General features: G+C 41.4%; 1 protein-coding gene across 1 annotated transcript in view; it reads right to left on the bottom strand.

Moving 5' to 3' along the window:
• The window catches only part of VEGFC (vascular endothelial growth factor C), a 71,092-nt gene extending 51,790 nt beyond the window's left edge, over positions 1-19,302 (bottom strand). The window contains exon 1 of the mRNA XM_032109894.1: positions 18,652-19,302. Within this exon, the coding sequence (XP_031965785.1) occupies positions 18,652-18,795 (144 nt within the window). The 5' untranslated portion in view covers positions 18,796-19,302. The remainder of the gene's footprint in view (positions 1-18,651) is intronic.
• Positions 19,303-19,600: the final 298 nt, after the last annotated feature.

The raw sequence follows: 19,600 nt of genomic DNA, 5'->3' as shown, positions 1-19,600 counted from the left end.
TCTAAACAAAGACGTGGTTTTGGCTTGAAAAAAATGTTTAATTCTAAATAAAAACAGTTCTCCTGATAATGCAGATTTGCTGCATTCTACTACCCTGAAATTCCAGCTGTCAATGAGTACACAGACTTCAAATCTTTTGACAATAAAGTATTGACAAGCATAAGAAGTAAATATCCTGGAGTCTCAACATACACCTAGGTAAGATACACCAAGATTGCAACAAGTATAACCACCGGGTCCTGAAAACCAGCTTATTGATCTGCAATTTGAGTCTCTCCTCTCATTTAAGAGTCAGCATGCTACTTTCAGCTGAGACAGAGTTCATTTCACCTTAGTAGCTGGTACAAGGTTGTGTTTCAGATTTGGTATGAGATCGACATGGAAAACACACTGTGTTGCTGGGCCATGCTTAGCCTAAGCCAAGGACTTTCTAGTTTCCCTTGCTCTGCCAGGAACAGGTGCACAAGAGGCTGGGAGGGAGCACAGCCCCAAGAGCTGACTCAAAGTGGCCAAAGGGATATTCCATACCAGAAAACGTCACAAACAGTATAGAAACTGGGAGGAGCCAGTCGCTGCTCGGGGATGGGCTGGGCATCAGGCAGCAGACAGGAAGCAACTGTGTTGTGCATCACTTGCTTCTCTTCGGTTTTAGTCCTCTCTTTCTTTCTCCTTTCCGTTAAAATTATTGTTGGTATTATAATTATTATCTTTTACTATGGTTCAGCTATTAAACTATTCTTTTCTCAACCCATGAATTTTACCTTTCTTTTTCCAGATTCTCCTCCCCATGCCACCAGGAGTTGGGGGCAGTGGGGAGCAAGTAGCTGTGTGGTAATTAGTTGGCAGCTGGGGTTAAGTCATGAAAATCAGTATGAAAGTGTTAGGCACTGTGTAAAAATAGGCAGTTAAAAATTTTCTTAATTGGAAGTTAAATTTAATTGGAAAAAAATTACCTTTTTTTCAGAATATTTTCATTTTAAATTTGTTTTCCCTTGGGTTCTGTATTTTCAAATTTCAACTGTCCTACTGGAAACAAAACCATAAAACTAGAAGAGATTAATTCATGGAAAAACTTAGAGTAATTTTACTTCAGCTATAGCAGAATTGTTAGCTGACAGTTTTAAATACACATTTAAATACGTATTCTTAATTTCAAGTAATTTAAATAACCTATGTGTATATATAGATATAGACACATACTGCAAATGTGCATGTGTGTGTTTGTATGTTTATACATAAAAGGGTGGAAACAGCATGATTATATTCTATAGCTAGACCTAAATTAAGCAACAGCATCCGGATACAGAACAATACCTTAAAATAAAACTATATGATCTCAGGAAATTCCATACTAAAATTATCTCTCCTTTAATTCCACTGTACTAGCACTGAATGGGAATCAAGACAACAGCTGGTGCTAGGTATCAGATGCATTGATCTGTACACAGTTTTATTTTTTAAAAAATTCAAATATGCTTTAGACTCTCTCAGCATAAAGTATGTTATATAGTGTTCCTACTAACCTTAGTTTCTGCACACATGTTACTGGAGCAGTAGGAATAAATTGGAGAGTGGTTCCCATCTCTTCATTGCTGCTTTTCTTTATCCCTTTCACCTTCAGCTACTTCCTACTTAAAACAGCATCACTCAATGGGATTAAAACATTGAGCAAAGGTTCAGTACTGCAGAAACCTGAGTTTGATCTGAGGTCAAAAGTTTCATATACTTTGGAAAAATCCCTCAGCAATTTCACCAGAGACTATGGAAAACACCAAATGCAACTGAATAGAGTTGCTCTAGTTACACAGGATAAATGTGCAAGTGCACACTTATTTCACTTAACTCCCCCTCAAGCAGCCTGGCTATTTAAATGAGGTAACTTTTGAAAACTGAAATTTGTGAATATACCTTAAAACTGTGGTTAATGAGGCCACACCATGCATTCCTCATAGCTGCCAGTCTCTGTCTCGTAGCTACAACAAGAGACCAGACAGCGTGACTCAGCTGCTTAAACTTTGAGCAGTTAAGGTGCAACAATCACAGATGTTTTTCAAAGAATTCCTGCCTCCTTCAAGGCATATTCTACTCTAAGGCTACTTTTTCATAGGACATTGCAAAGTGAAAAGAAAACAGGTCCCCACAGCTGGGTTAACAGTACCACTGTGATCGAAGTTACTGATCAACAAATGTCCTAGACTGTCACAAAAAATCCCCACATCCACTCTTTCTATTCCCAACTGCTTATTCATGCCCTCCCACAAATTCTTGCCTCCTGTGTAAAAACAGGCACATGTGAAGCGAAGAACCAAACCGGACCAAAAAAATCAGTTCAACCGAGTACTTCTCAACCCTCGCACCTTCCCCCCAGGCAAGCTGTCACTCCAATCATGTTCTCTATTCAGTTCCCCATGTACCCCTGCTGACACTCATGAAGAGACAATGCAGGTGACAAACAAGCAAGTGGGCAATGGGAATACCATTTGGGCTAGCAGCACCAAACTGTGCAGGCTCTGGCAGTTAACTTCAGCTGGAACTTCTTCAGTTTTTCCACTTGTAAGACCTTGTTTCTAGGTGTTTATTCAAAGGTTTTGACAGACTAACCTGAAGCTTGATTTTCCACTGAGGAACTGTCTTAATGTCTGTTTCTTGTCCACATTAATATAATGCAGCCTCCTCACCAAAGATTTGCAGAACTGGCAGGGACATACGATTTCGAGTCATGAGAAGAGAAAGAAAAAACAGAGGGTGCCTCAGGGGCATATTTTTAACATCTCCAGCAAAACTTAGCTAACAAATAAGCACCACAACTTATGAATTTCCAGTAGACTTTGGCAGATTGCTCTGCTAAAACACTAAAACGTTTAAGGAACAATCAGTATATGTTCCCTGCAGCTGCTGAACAAGACCTGCTGTGCAGGTACAGCTTTGGTCTGCAGCAGGTCATGAAGCAACAGCAGTGAGAAGAATAAACTTCAGTGTAAAGAAACACAAAGCAGAAAAGGGCTCAGTCTGCCCTGAGAATAAAATGGGAAAAGAAAGGACACAGAGAGGGAAGAGATCTGGAGTCTGCAGATGAAACCTGGATCTCAGAGAAGAGAATGGCGGTAACAGGAAAAGAAAGAAAGCTGTGATCTGAAGCTAGTGAGGGAGATGGGGAAGAGACACACACTGAAGAGGGACCTGGTTTGGCAGTAATTTCCTGTGCAGAGAAAAAGTGGAAAAGGAATCAAAGATCTGTGACAGCCTGGTGCAACCTCGTTGCCATTTATTCACATGAGAAAGGGCAACAAAAAATTATGATAGTGGACACAAAGACGGGACGGGAGAGATCAGTTTGATGAAGAAGAGAAACAAGGTCTAGAGAAAACACAGTGAGAAACTAGAGACAGATTTAAAACACAGGAACTGCTCAAGAATCCGGGTGAAGCAGAAGCCTAAAGGACAGAAGCCTGCTGCCCCCTCGGCTATTTTACTATTCACACAGAGCAGCCTTGAACGAGCAAAAAACACGGAAAGGTCTTAAGACATGCAGGCTTCTATCTCCTCAGCTGCATGAGTTTATGTATCAATCTACAGTCCTCGAATTAGGTTCAGCATGTAATTCACAGGCTGCAGTACACAAGGCAAGTGGAAGCACTTAGGCTGGGGCTGCTTCCCAGCTCCCCATACCCAGCCCCATTCTGTAAAGTACTGTAGGCTGTTCTCTAGATTTGGACAATACAGCTGTAGGCATTTTTGTTTATCTTTTTGAAGTCCCTAAACATCAGGTAACTCTGCAGAATATCAGAAGAACATCTGAAAAAAAGTAAGTTTTTAACACTAACATTGTGCAACTTCTGAATGTTTTAATTTTGCTGAAGTAACAAGCACTAGTGTATATACTCATATACTTTATACATCCGTGGTTGCAATGCTTGTCAGCGCTACTAGATTTATCTTGGCTCTAAGCTAACATATTACTTATGTGGAATGACAGCAAGGCATTGATAATAAATCTTCAATTAAATGGCAAGAGCAAGATTTCCAGACACCAAACTTGTGTCACTGAAAGTCCAAGTACAAAGCAGAAGATAAACAATATTTATACGTCCTTCTAGTAGTTTAGTTATTTCTACAGAAATAATTTTGGACAACTACGTTCACCAATGGACAGTCTTGCAACTGGTCAGTGCAAGTTTAGTTGCTCATGAACTACATGGAATTTGTTGCAAAATTAACCTGTTTACAAATATGGCATTAACCAGATCACTTTCTCACTACACAGAACACACCCACAGTAATATCTAATCACAAAGAAAAATGAGTTGGAGCTTAATAGTTGATCCTGAGCTATGTTCGGCAGGAAGCATAGCTGACTTGTTAAATTGGCAATGTGGTCCAGTATTAGTAGCCCTCCACTTTAACATTGCTGAATCTTATGTGTATGTAAGGGAAAAAAAAAAAAAAAAGCCAAAAAAGCAAAATTGGTTTGGTTAATAAGAACCTTATTACCGGTAAAGATTAAATTAAAAAGATAATTTTATTAGAATAATCTGTTCACACACATCTGTTCAATCTGTTCATGAGGTTGTGCTTATGAACCACTGAATCCAAGTACATGACTACTCTTACTCAATTTTGCTACACAGTAAAACAAGGTCAGCCACTAGAAGTTATTTACATGAAGTACTCTTAAGTAAACTGTTGCCCAGTTACTGTAAATCCAGCATAAATTTATGCTGCTACCAAAAGAATTTTACTATCAAATTAAGTACAGTCTTATTTACCATAACCCAGGTGCAACAGTTACTTGTTACCCTTCTTCAACTACTAGGGCTGGATCCAGACAAGTATTACAACTTTCTATCAGTTTTGCTTACAGAGCGTAATTATACTAGAAAATTAATGTATTTCAGATAAATCAAGTAAAAACACTGGAAACTCAGAAAAAAAAAAATTAAATAAAACCATTTTAAATTAAAAAAATTGTCCTTCCCAGGTACAGCTCTGTCAGAGCTTGGAATGGAATATAGTGATCTTGAAGAGGGTGGTAGAAACTTTTCAAACTGTTGTGTTCTTCACTAAGTAGAGTCAGAGAGGTTGGGAGGCTTTCTTCTTTGTTTTCTTTCAATTTCCTAGAAGACTTTGATGCCAATACTGCAGCCCAGCTAAAGCGCTTACATACCACAGCATCAGGATGCTAGTTGCAAGCTAATTCTGATTTTAAGAAAGGAGATGGGAAAATTGGTAAGCAGTGGATTCGAGCAGTTCTGCATGAAATTCAGCTACTTTAATGATTACCAAAATCACTAATTCAATTTCTCTTTCATTTATTAATTCAATTTTTCTTTTAAGATTGCTACTGAGGTATCAGTGCAAGTTTTCTAAGATAAGGAATTAATTTCACATCTTAGTAAGACTTTGCATTTACTTTAAATTCTTCAATACTGCACTAACTCAAAGTGAAAAGGAAATTCCCATTCTGATTAAACTAATTAGCTAATGAACACAACCCTCTCTGACTCAGAATAGGCAGTTTGAAGGTCAAAAAATATGTGTATAGTGATGACAAAAATTTAAGTCTTCACAAGAACACATGTTAAATAGTCTAAGTTAGGGGCTTTATGATAATGCATGTACCAAGGATTTTGAGGAAGGAAAGAACAAAATTGAAGTTAAATACAAATGTAATTGTTTCCACAATTGTAATAAAAAATATGCAGAACAATACAATAAATCAATAGGTTGGCACAAATATAAAAAAAATTTTTAGAATTTAGAAATGTTATGATTATCCAAAAGAACTTCAATTTTATTCAATATATACTTGTTAGATAATATCTCTATTATAACAAAAAGTATTTAAACAAATATACCTCAATGGCATATTGGCAAGATGCATAAATTCCTCAAATACAGCAGCACATGGTACTTTCCTAGTGAGGGAGAAGAAAAAATGTCCAAATACCACAAAGCAGAAGGAACAGCCAATGCAAGGATTAAAAAAAAAAAATCGTAACCCTAGATGTCATAGTCTTCTTCAGAAGACTACAGATGTTTCTAAGGGGCTAACACTCCATGTCTGCTAAAGCTCACATTACATAATCCTTATCTGAAGGGCTTTCCTTAATTCCCTTATCTTCTCCCTCCTCCTAGAAGAGGAGAATAGGGAATTAAGGGAAATTTGTGACCCAACCCCACCACCTTTCTCTAAATATCCTTGCAACTGTTCCTGTGCTTTTCTACAGAGTAGGGCATCAAGTGCAAGAAAGGATCGCCTGGACTGCCCCTGTACTCAGCACTGCACTACTGTTCATCAAATGGCATTTGGAAGATGGAATTTCCTACGAATACATCCATAATAAGGGTCTCAGGCACCATAAACACCTCAAAAGAGCTACAGATTTTAATTCTGACCTAGAGGGAAAATATTTCTCCAAGCTGGCAAAGTCAGAGGCAGACAGCAACTAAAGAGACACCATGAATGTAATAAAGGTCTAAAGATGAAAATAAAATCAGCTTCTTAACCAAGAGGGTGGGGGAAATCTGACAATGCACCCAGTCACTCTGACTGGCCAAAATATAAAAACCAATCAAATTTGTATTTGATTGAAATACAGAATAATATAATTAAATGACACATTTATTTTTTTTCTTTAGGTTGGTCTTCAAAAATTTAAGGACAAATGTCCCAGATCCTTGAATTAAATGACTTTTTTTTTTCCCCAAGTGCTGAAAATAACCTTTGTACCTATGTAACACAAAAGGTTCAAATTATAAATGTTAATAACATTAACATTAACTTTAGAATAAGTCTTTACACATATTGCAAGTCAACAAAATCAAAGAAACTCCACTGCCCCCAAACCTTCTGGTATGAAGTAGCTCAGAATCTACTACCTGCTCATAGCATCTTCAGTATGAAAACAGACCAAACCCATGGACAAGACATCTTTAAAGAGATACTAAAGAGGCAGAGCCATATCCTCTAATATCCTCAGTCCAACAACTGAGGATGTTAGGTGGGTATGAGGGGAGGGAACTGCAGAAACTGATTAAGTCTAAATATTCTCCTTAAGCAGAAGAGCACAAGCTGCTGACATGACAGAGGCCACTTACCTAGGCAAACCATTAGTTTGCTCCAGTGGGGTGTTTTCTATATTTTTATGCTTTAGGCTAGGCTTGACACGTATCTAAAAATTTGCAAGCATGGGGAGGTTTTAAAATTGCTTGGTCATATGCACCTAGTTAGTGCACATAACCAAGCCCTTGCAAGTCTTGCCTGACAGTAACATCTTGTGGTTAGCAGGCAGAAACAGCCTTTGCAAGACTGCTGACATATTTCACAGAATATGTCTCTCTCACACTGAGACCACAACTCATTTTTAAATAAAAATCATTAAGGACATTATATATATGGCTCATGGTTTATAACTCAAAAGATAGCTAGTTACTTTAAATCTCTCACTGTGCACATGTGGCAGGCAGAAAAACACATTAAAAGCATAATGAACACAAAAGTTTAAATAATCATCCATCATCTTGAAACAGACGCCTAAGAACAGCTTTTATGTGAATTTTGAGGAAGTAGTAATAACTATGAAATGCCTTCCCCATCCTGTTCTTCAGTATAAATATGGGTAGTTCTTTAAAGGAGGCATTTTAATCATACTCATGTCTGACATGTTACAAAACACTGGCATATCAAGACACACTTTTAAAACACATACACAAGTGGAATTCTTAGGAAAGAGAACAAAACATCATTGTGTCCCTACACACATCTGTCGTGTTCCACATATGGAATCTTGTGTGCACTCACGGCTCTCCCCTCTCCTTGTTCTGCACTCTTAAAGAGGATTAAGAAAGGTATGAGGTCAGCTGATCAAAGGTAAAGAACAGTTTCATTTCAAAAAGCAGGTTACACAAGTGAAAGATTTTTAGCCTGAAAAAGAACAGTGGAGAGGGGAGCTCAATAAAATCACAAGTGGCATGGACAGAATTGCTCCCTGCCTTGTCCAGAGCAGGAACTCTGGAAGTTTCATAGTTAGTCAGCAGGTGTCAGAACAATTCCTTTTACTTGTCTCGAGCCTTTGTTGTTTGTTTTTTTTTTTTAATTTACTATTATGTATAGTAAACAGAACATCCACTTTAAGGCATACTTGTTGATACAGAGAAGTGTTGATGTGGCAAGCTTCTCAATTATTGGGCTCAATAAGCACCTGGAGAAAAGTCTACTGAAAGCTATTAAAGGAAACGAAATAACACACACACACCATCATTTAAGGCAAGGAAGTTCACAAGCTGCTGCCAACAGCCTGTCAGCTTGTAGTGACACTTTCCATTTCTTTGCTCAGAAGGAGGTTGTCAAATAGGTCCTGTAATTTGGCAGAGCCTTGGATGGTGAGGGCATAAATAAAAAGAAAAGAAGGCCAGCCACAAAAAACTAAGAGGTACTGGAAGACCAGAAGAGTGCCTGTAGCCAGGTGCATGTTGCCATGGTTGCCCTTGCACAAACATGATGAGTCTGGGGATCCTGCAAGTGCCTACTGCTGGGTTTTCTAACTGAAGTCCCCAGCTGGCCAAGGGGCAAGCAGCATGTTGACATACCAGATTATCAGGATTTCTCCTGAGTATGGTCTGTGGAATGCAAAGGTGAAAGAACAAAGCAGAATAGAAATCTCCCAAGCCATCTCCATTAGGTGTTTTGAGGACAAATCAGCTGGATGTTGTGCAACAAGCTCCCTACAGGTGAATCAATCAGGGCAGCTCACATGATCAAGGATAAAAAGAGAAACTTTTTGGGTACTGTCTTCTTGCAGGAATAGGCATGGCCATGGCCAAAGGGCAGATTTCACCTGGAAGGAACTGGAGAAAAAGGGGTATCAGGGGGAAGATGTGATAGATCATTTCTCGTCGTGTACTGTGCATGAGGTTTCCAACATCACTCTCCAATCATCCTCTGCTGCATCAGTGGAGCACAGGGTGCAGGTTCAGTGGCTATGCAGCAGGGGCTCTCCAATGAGATTGTTGAGAATGGCATATAGGGCTAATCAAACATTTTATCTGACCAACTACAGATATTCTTCTACTCTTACATGACCTCAACACTCCATATATATATAGCATAAGCCAACCAATCATGGAGTAAAGCAACAACTTACAGGCTCAAAGGAAAAATAGAGATCATCCATCTGTCATATGAGATGAGGATTTGAAAATTTCATTAATTTTCTGAAACTGCTAGCTAAGATATTCAAAGAGTTTCATTACTACAAAGAGCCTTTTTATGCTGTTAATCCAGATTAGTAGTGACTGTTCAATTCAGAGTTTGCCTAAATCTTTAGTTCTACCTGATGCAATAGAGCAGCCTAATTTTTCCTTCCTTTGAAGCATGGCCTGCGCTCTGAAAATTCTCCTCTGCTCCTTACCCTACTTCCTGTTCCAAACTCATGGTTCATTGTGCTTTTACTGCTTTACAGCCCATCCACAGACATTTCAAAAAGGAAAGTACTTCAGAGCTCCCCTACAGATTTTTACTCCTTTATTTTTTTTTTAGTGATTTGATCACCTGCTGGCCCAGCCACATGGAGGAAAAAAAAAAAAATCATTAAAGATCTTCATCATTTTCATAGATGATAATCAGAGAGAATTCAGCAGCTCTTCTTGGATAAGAAAAATAAAACTTTTTATCACAAAACACTTTACAACTTTTAGCTGTACAGGCTGCCTTTCATCTGACTTGAGCACCACAATCTTAGAGGGAACTGTAACCATAGACAGCCCTTTATCAACTCATTTGCCACTCTAAGGTGGTCTGATCTCAGTCTGAGTCCAGCTGTTCATTTAAACTACCTCTCTCAGCACACACACATTGAACCCCTCCTAAGAGGGGACATTCTCACGTATCCAGTACTATTAACGTGGCATTCCTGGCAACTGAAACAAATTGCACGGAGGTAACCAGGAGCTGCCCACCTGCTGGGCTCTGCTGAGCCACAAAAGCAGCCCAGACCACTCCAAACCATGTGTTCAAAAAAGTAGGTTCTCATTCCTCAGGGTGTGCCTGGAAACACAAGGCAGAAGGCACAAACTCAGCATCACTGACACTCCAGCAAGCAAGGAAACCCTCGGAGAATTTGATTTTGAGTCTGGGCTCTTGCTTCTGTTGTCTGGCACTTCAGATGAAGCTGCCATGCAGCTTTACAAAGGAGACAGGCCAATACCCACTATATTGAGCCTCACATCAGTGAGACTTCTAGCGGCTGTTAATGTTCTCCTGAAACTGTGCCCTGTGGGCTGCACAACAGGATTCTTGGTATTTTTAAACGAACCAATATTTTGCCCTTCTCTAACCAGCCAGAAAAACATCCAACTGGAAACTCAAAGTAATTGTCCTTCCTGGAAAAAACAATTCTCCATATTTACTGAACCTACTGTGCAAGCCTGCTTATTATCAAGATCATCTCATTTCCTCCAAATCACAGAATATTTCAGTACTAATGATTTAAAGGAAGTAAAATTAAAAAAATATACTTTTGGCAAAGAGATACTGAACACTTAACATGAATATTTTGACATTTATAAATCAAATGAAACAAAGTAAATGCTCATATTTGTACTGCAGCAGCACTCTCCCCATTATGCAAGATGTGCTGGAGCGTGGGGTGGGGTGAAGAGGAAGTCCTAGGCTCTGTTTTAATTTGGAAACATCTGTCTCCCTAGGGAAGGGAAAAACATCAATAAGGCATCATCTCAAGCTTATTTTGTATTTCCTTTTCATGGTTAATTGCACTGCTGATCCAACCATAAGTAGCAATTCTATAAACATTATACAATTATCTCCACCAAGACTCTCGATACTATTACTTTTACATGCAAATTATGTTTCTATCAAGAGTATCTGTGGGCAGTTACAAATACATAGAACTGGAATGACTGAAGTTCCTTATTTCTAAGAAGAAATAGGAGGGGTGTATTCTAAGTAATAGTGAGTGTGCAACTAAGCAGAGATTCTCTCCTCAGCAGCACACCAAATGAAGAGTGATCCTTTTAGAGGTAAAAAATACAAGCACTGTCTTTGACCTCCAGTGAAACCTACTATTACGGTATTCCCATAGTCTCCAATTCACAGCAGTCGCAAAGCTGTCACATAATCTGCAACACCTAGCAGCTGTTAGTCAAGAAGAATGACAGGTCAAGACTGGTAAATTCACAGGGCTCCAAAGGCAACACTTTCAAAGAAAATAGATTATTTAAAAAAACCCAAAAAACAAAAACAAACAAAAAAAAAAACCAAAACAATAAAATGAAAACCCTCTCAGGATGAATTCCAACACTTGAGGCAAGAAATGCTTTCCCTTCTCTTTCTTCTTAGGGAACAAACAAAACCAAAGGGACTTTTCCTTAAGCAGACTGGAGAGTTTATTCACCAGCTGTAACCTTCTCTTTCCCCCTCTGAAAAAAATACACCCATGAAACAAACTTACTAGCCCTCCAAACATTTCTTTGTCTACACAAACATGAATAAGTCAAGAGCAGATAAGGTGCAAAGCTTTGCTTGGCCAGTTTTTCTCTTGGCTCTAAATATTGTAACGGATGCCACAAGTACATTCTGGACAGCTGGAGCAGTTCACCACAAATACATTTGGCCAGCTGAATTTGGCAGTTGAAGTAAGTTGAAGGACAACAATAGTAGTTTTGCTTCTTTTAAACAATCTCAAATAGAACATAATATTTTGGTTTGAAGAGACCTCCACCAATCATCTCGTCCAGCTGCCTGACCACTTCAGGGCTGACCAAAACCTAGAGCACGTTGTTAACAGGCATTGTCCAAATGCCTCCAAAATATTGACAGGCTTGGGGCATCAACCACCCCTCTAAGAAGATTGTTCCAGTGTTTGATCATCCTCTCAGTAAAGAAATGCTCCTTAATGTCCAGTCTAAAGTTCCACTTGTGCAGTTTTAACTGCTCCCATGCATCCAACCACTGGACCTGAGGGAGAAGAGATCAGCACGTCTCTCTCCACTTCCTCTCCCCAGAAAGCAGGAGCGAGGAGTGAAGTTACCCCTCAAGACTTCTTCTCTGCAAGCTAGATGGACAGAGTCCTGAGCTGCTCTTCATAGGGCATTCCTTTCAGCCCTGTCACCAGCTTTGTTGCCCTCCTCTGGCTGCATCCAGGGACCTTCACATCCTTCTTGAATTCTGGGGTTCAGAACTGCACACAGAACTCAGGGTGAGGCCACCACAACGCTAAATACAGCAGGAGAGCACGGTACCTACTGTTTCTAAAAATCTTTAGAAATACTAGAAATTTTCACACATCTATGTGGGGTGTTGGAGGAGTTACTGTGGGTCACCTTTGGGGAAAAATATTAGGAAACAGCCAATTGTTGCATCTGTTCTGTGAGAAGTTAACCCTTCTGCTGAATTCCTCTCCTCTCTTTCTCAAGAGAATACAATTATTAAGTAAGGAAAGTCAAAGAATTAAACCATATAATGGTGTAAAGGATTTTGTTCTATATGATTCCTGAAATGACTTATTTCTCAGTGCTGCCACAAGAAGGTAGGAGGAGCAACACAGGTGATGTCACACTTGACACTAGACAGAAATTCATGTGCCATTTGTTCCCCAGCAGCCTTCTGGCATCTTCTTCCAAGAACTGTCCATTTCTTTGCCAGAATTTTCCCTTGTCCAATATAAAAACTCCTGCTTAATTCAGTAATGAGCAGGATATAAAATGCCTTCCACAGTTTTTAAGATGCATTCTCAAGGTCAAGCTATCGGAAAACTATCACTGAGTAGGTGAAGTCATTATGCGAACAGTATGGAGTACTACAGAGTTCAGGGTGACAGCAGTATCAGGTAACTAATGCTATTAACTTCCCCAAGCAACCAATCATTTTTCATTGAAGTTAACCGTAATTATGATCCCAAAGGTTTGCTGCAGATATATGGCCTTAGTAACTACATGTAAGAGGATTACATGCTCGTCTATACTCAGTAAAGACTACAATATAGTCAAAATACACCAACTGCTATTTTTTTCCTTCTCCTTATCACAAGTTTTACCCTGTGTTTTCTCCTCCTCCCCCAAAAAACACCATTCTCTTGGTTACTTTGCTAAAAAGGAGCTTCTTACCATAGTATTGACTCCTTCCACTGGCAACTGCTGTCTCTAAATACTTGTTAAGAGTTATAGCTGTCTTAGACAAGTCAAGAAATGTCAAAAAAAAACCACCCACAAAGTACTACAGAGCTAAAGGGATTGATTTATGATGATTAGAGTGGAAGAAGAGAAGAATACATGACTTACAGTGTAGCTATTTCCTAACTAAAGTTAGGAAAATGCAACAAAGTTAGAAATGCAACAAAGAGGGAGAGCAACACAAAAACTGTCACCAAAAGAACTTCTGGAGATAGATAAACACAAAACAAGACAAACAAGTTGACAAATTGATACATAATAGGAATTCAAAAAACAATTGTCCGTGCTCTCGTAAGTTATCAATGTTTTAAATTAAAATTCTGGTGCACTTCATGCAGCCATTAGTGTCTTTAAAGTGGATACACATTTACATGGAGGGGAATTTGGTATTACATTATCATTCTGAATAGAAGCAAGGTGAAATTTAAATGTAATGAATATTTATAATATATAAGGAAAGCAATCATACCTATCCTACTCACTAAGCAAAATTCAGTACTTTACCAAACAAAACTCTTAAGACATGACTTAGATTTTGGAGGACCTTGCAACTTTCAAGTGACAATCTTGCTTGGAATTTCTTATAACTCATTCTACAAACAGCTGTAACGTATTTTTTTTTTACATTAAACAGGATATTACATTTGATAGGAAACCAGTGTGACTTTAGTTGGATTCCCTTTGTTCCAAGGATTTTCTTTTAATGAATCACTGGCCACATTCAAAAAAGCAGCAGCTGAACACAAGGTTCTCGACAGACTTTCTATCCTGGATGCAGGGTACCAATGGGAGGGTATTATTGCCATCACCCTCAGCTACAATGGTCTGAAGTATAAGCCCTGGTTTATTTCTACTAAAATAAGTGGACACACACCCTTGAAAAACAGGCAAGAGTTTGAATACACACAGAACCTATGTGAGCATAAAAATAATGTTTTTGATGGAATGCTTCTGTATGCCTCTAAACACTGCAGTTAAAATGACCTCCAAAGCTTTTTTTATGGCCTTCATAAATGCATGGGATTGCTGCTGACAAACAGCTGAAGTCCCTCCCAGGCCCACCAGCATGCTTACACTAGACACCCAGGAATGCACTTCAAGCACTAGAAAGCGCAGTGGGCTCTTCGAGCTAGTACTGTACTCACGCAAAAGGCTAGACCAAGGTTTAATATCTACGTTTGCAGAAGCATTGCTTAGTCTTTAAAACAGGTCCTACCAGCAGTGTTCATCCCATTCCCTCTGCTACAAATCATGCTTCTAAAAAAAGCCAGCATCTTTTTGTGTGCATGTGTCTGGAAAGAGAGTGGCTACGCACACACACACATAAAAGAAAATTTGCAGCAGACTAAACAGCAGCAGGAAAAAATAACATTCTCCCTACATGCTCGATTTAGCACTGCTTAAGTATTGGGAGTGAGGTGTAAGCTTGTTTTCAGAACAGACAATGCAGCCTCACCTCTCACCTGTGCATGTAACATAGAGTAAGGCACTTCATAAACTTATGGGTGACCATGAAACTGATGGGTTTGAGGTTAGCCCATGGAGATACAGTGACAGCAGGAAACCCTGGAAACTGACACACTGCTTTACCTCCCACTAGCTAACAGTATTTAAACTCTGTTAGCCGTCAATGGGTGGCACTGTACAATTAGGTCAGATTTTAAATAATTTTATAATAATAAAACTAAATAGGTGTATCTCAGGTAGCATCCAAGAAAAATGCAGCTCAAGTATGCACATGTATTTTCATTGCAAAAAACACAAATCACAGAATCACAGCACAAACTGTTCTGTACTTTATTGCTGTCTGTGTAAAGAGGCCCCAATAAAATTTTCAGGGATAAGCTTTAGAACAGGCAAATACATTTTCATTTGCTATTCCCGTTTTAACACAAAACTAAGAACCTTTGCATAGATATAGTTTCAAACCTTTTCAAACTACATGGGACAATTGACCGATATTGCTTTTGCATAGACACATAACTCTAAAGGTTAAACTACACAACAAAATGATGGTGCAGCTATGGCAAACCCTCACAGCTGTGTGGTTTCGTTCCAGTTACTGTTACCGTAATAAACTATTCCTGCTATCGTTACCTCATTGCCATTAATGAAGTCCAGGTACATGCTGCACCTTCATTTCAATAATCTAAGAAGTTTCATTCCTGCACAGAATGCCCATGTAGTTCCTTCAGTTCATTTTTAAACTTTCAGCAAACAAACAATAAAGAGCTATTTATTTCTATACATAGCACTCTCCCAGATAGACAGTGTATACTCACTCCATTTTCCTATTCAAAATTACCTAAAGAACAAAATCCAGAGACTAAACACGTTATAAGAGTTAATAAAACACTCAAAGACAGTACAAGGAGCTAAAGTTTCAAGCCACCGGCGTGGCTAAACAGCTCACCCTCCCCTTGCTGCAGCTGCTCCGAGCATCCCTGCGGGGCGGCGGGTCCCTGTCATACGGCGTGAAATTTGGGGCAGGAGGGCTGATTCCCCCGGGCCCGCCCTGAGCAGAGAGGGAACTGAAGCACCAGGTTGCCTTTCGCAGCAAGCCACCCCAGGAGAGAGGGGGCCAGGGCCGCCCTCCTGCCCCGCCGGGAGGGGCGGGGTGTGGCTGCGAGGGGGTCAGCTCGTCGGGACAACCCCCTGTGCTGCAGGAAATCCGCAAGAGGTGATTTACGGGCAGGGTTCATTCCCATCCCACTGAGCTGACAGTTCAGCTTGAAAAGTATTATTCTGAGCCCTGAAAGCTAGTTAAATAACGAACTTTACCCTTAGGCCGAAAAAAAAAAAAACCCTAAACTAAACAAAACCAAAAAAACCAAAAAAAAAAAAAAAAAAAAAAAAAAAAAAAAAAAAAAAAAAAAAAAAAAAAACAAAACCAAAAAAACAAAAAAAACCCAAAAAAAACCAAAAACAACCAAAAACAACCAGAAAAAAAGGCAGGGGTGGGGGCTAGGAGGGGGATGAGGCAGTGTTGCACAAGCTTATCAGTGCCCACTTGCTGCAGAGCATGCCCTTGCAAGAGCTGTGTATGAAGAACTAATACTATTTATATCTGTAACACTTTCAAGTTGCTGCAAATCACTAGATAAGTTTAATACGTGAAAATTACCTGCTTAGAAACACAATACCCTTATTTTCTGGCCAGTTCTTCCTCTTATGTTGGAGGAATTTCAACTTCATTCACACTTTTTAAAGTGTTTTCTAAAGCTAAAGCTCTTAAAATTGGAGTGGAGAGAAAGAAATATATTGCGTAAAGAGTTGACCCAAAGGCCTGTATGACCTGTACTTAGACATCAGTTTAACATGCAGCAGCATGGCATCTTGATGGGAAGTAAAAACATAACATCTATGAACTTCTTTGAAGTTAACAAAGTTCAGGCAGATGACTTTATACTGACAACACAATCATATTTTCCTTGAAACAATTATTTGCAGTTTACTTATTTAATCCTTTCATAATTACTTCAGATATTCATCTCAACATTCACAGAAACAAACACGTGCTGTACTCACTCAAACAGTTCCAGCAAAAGCAACTCACAGCTAAAGCCTTCCAGCATGACTAAGTCTGCTTGGATCCAGAATCTTTCCCTACTTACTACTCAGCAGTAGTCAGGCACAAAAATGTTTTCCTATTAACGTAATCGCTGAACACATGCTATCCCGCTCACTTCCCGGTCTCTTGACCTTTCCTTCCTTTGGTTTACTGACAGTTCCTCTTTTTCCAGGGAGCACTTGCGCTTACACACTGTGCGCTACAGCGGCAGCTCCCAAAGACATGGAGGTTTCTTCAAGAAACAGAGTAACTTTCCACACCATATTAATGGGAACACAAAGTATCACTGAGGAGAGTACCTTCACTATCAGCTGTTCTACCTCAGCAGTTTAAGTATACTAAATACGTGCTGCGCTCCAGTTTGGATTCTTTCTACCTTTCCAGCATAAGCTATTCGGAGACTTTACAACTCAAATGCCAGTTTCACCCAGTAAATAACTGACTTACAGTCATGGGTTGGAAGGAGTTGAGGTATTTTTACCCTCCACTAAGTTTTGATTTTTTTTTAATTTTTATAAATAGTCTAAGTGGCAAGAGTGGCTCGCTGAATTGATTTTACGTTCCTACTTTTACATACTTAAGCGTGAAAAACTCTTTATGATCACTGATAGCATACTAGCACTCAGAATATTGCAATGTAGGCATTCAGCTGTAGTCAACATATTTTAAGAGAGACTACAGTATAATCAGTAAACTTTTCCATGCAGATTATTATTTGAAAAGTATGACTTCTGTGTACAATGTATGGTCTACAAGAGTTTGAATACCTGAAGTGCAGCTAATGTATACTATCAAAACTTAACTTCCCATGTAGTTACAGTAAAATCTCCCCAACTTTTAATCAGTAAAGTAAACAGCATAGGGGAAAAAAAAAAAATCAGAATATTAGTTTAAATTTTAATCCACACGATTCCCTCCCTGCCCCATACTGAAATGAATAATGAATGAGCTAGGTCATGATTGCTTTCAATAAGTATGTCAGAAATCTTCAAAACAATGAGATGAGGGTAAGGCAGACATCAAAGGTCTTTCTAACAATGCCACATGCTTATACAACCACATACTATGCATCTTTTTTATGCATCAGCTTACCAGGAACTGCATAACCACAAGTACCAAAGTACCAAAGGTACTTGAGTTTTATGTTACGAAACTTCATATGCAAACAAAAATTAACCGAGAACTGTAAGTATTTGTGTCTGGAACTCGAGAGTTTAAGCCCAACCTTCACCATGCGTCTGGGCAGAACTAAGATTTTCAGACTGGAGTGTCACCTTACATCTCCCGTCAACTCTGTCACGCAGCAGCAGCTCACCCAAAGCGTAACTCCGAGAGACTTTTCAACAAATGCAAAGTCTAGGGTTTTTTTGTCATCGTCCCCCCACGCCTCCCTCGCCGCTTCGTTCCTGTGCCCAGCTGCTTCCCTGAGCGTTTCTCAGCCCGCCCCCCGTCCGCGCTCCCCAGAGCAGGACCCCGTTCGGAGGCTCCTGCGGGGCGCGCCCCCGCCGCCAGAGCCGGCATCAGCCGCGGCCCAAGGGCCGCTGCCCCGTCCCAGCGCCGCTCCAGCGGCTGAGCCGGAGCCGGGACCGCTTCCCGCCGGGCGGTCCCCGCTCCACGGCAGGAGCGCAGCCCGTGGGCTGCCTCTGCTCATCAGGTGTTTCGCGTCTCTCTGTAAATGCAGTTGTCCCCCGTGCAACCCGCCCTCCAGCAACCCTGAAAACTCTTAAGACACTTAAAAAAATTCCTTCCCCCACTTTTAAGGAACCCCCCTTTTCAAAAGGCTTCTCCCACATCTCTTCCTTGGTGGAATCCCCAAGCTGTCCGTTCAAAAGGACTCGCAGCCACATGCCCAGAGGAGCGAACTGGCATCTACAGCGGGGGCATGGGCTTACCTTTGCCTCCCCCGCGTCGGGCTCCTCCTCGTAGTAGCCCTGGCCGGACTCGTAGGCGGCGGCAGCTGCCGGCTGCCGGGGTCCCAGGAGCACGGCACCGGCAGCCAGGCAGCAGCTCAGGGAGAGCACCTCCAGCAAGTGCATGGCGCAGGGATGGCAGAGCGGGCGCGGAGCGGGACGGCTGGGCAGTCGGAGGAATGCAGCCGAAATTATGAGGCTCCTTCTTTTCCTCTCCCTCCCTTCTTTCGCTGTCCTCTCCCCCCCTCCCTCCCCTCACAATATCCAAGGCAGTAAAATCCGTGGGATGGAAAAGATGCGGTAGCAGCAGCTCCTATGCGCCTGCAGGGGAGTTCCCGACTTTCCCAGGCGCTTTGCAAATTCTCACCAAAGTTATCCAGAGTTTGCCAGGTAAAAAACCCACCAGGAAACCGGACATCCGAGGCTGCGCTCACTCAGGATCAGGGGAGGTGGAAAGCTCAGAGAGGAGGAGGAGGGAAGGGAAGGGAAGGGAAGGAGGGAGAGAGCCAGGGAGCAGCAGAGCGGGACCGAGCGGCCGGTCGCTCCCGGGGAGATCCTTTCACGCGGGCCGGGCCGGGCCGGGCCGGGGGCTCGGTGCCGAGGGGCCCCTCTCCGCTGCGCTGCGCTGCGCTCCGCCCGCCGCGCTGTGCGGACGCCTGTCAGCGGCGGCGCGGCCGGGGGGTGCGCGGCGCCTGGGGCTGCGCGGCGGCGGCGGCCGCGCATGGCGAAAGCGCCCTCTGCCTGCGCCTCTGCGCGCCGAGAGGGGCCGGCGGCCGCCTTCCTCCTCCTCCTCCACCGGCGCTGCCTCCTCCTCCAGCCGCTTCTGCACCCCGGCGGCGCCGCCGGCCGCTGGCGCCCCGGGCAGCGAGCGCCCCGCACCGCGGGCAAGAGGCCGCCCGGGGCGCGGCACGGCTCTGCCGGGAAGGGGCGG

Source organism: Corvus moneduloides, chromosome 5 (genome assembly GCF_009650955.1).
Source record: "Corvus moneduloides isolate bCorMon1 chromosome 5, bCorMon1.pri, whole genome shotgun sequence".
NCBI classification, from domain to species: Eukaryota; Metazoa; Chordata; class Aves; order Passeriformes; family Corvidae; genus Corvus; species Corvus moneduloides.
Note: the sequence above shows the minus strand (reverse complement) of the source record. Positions and strands in the feature narration are given on the sequence as shown.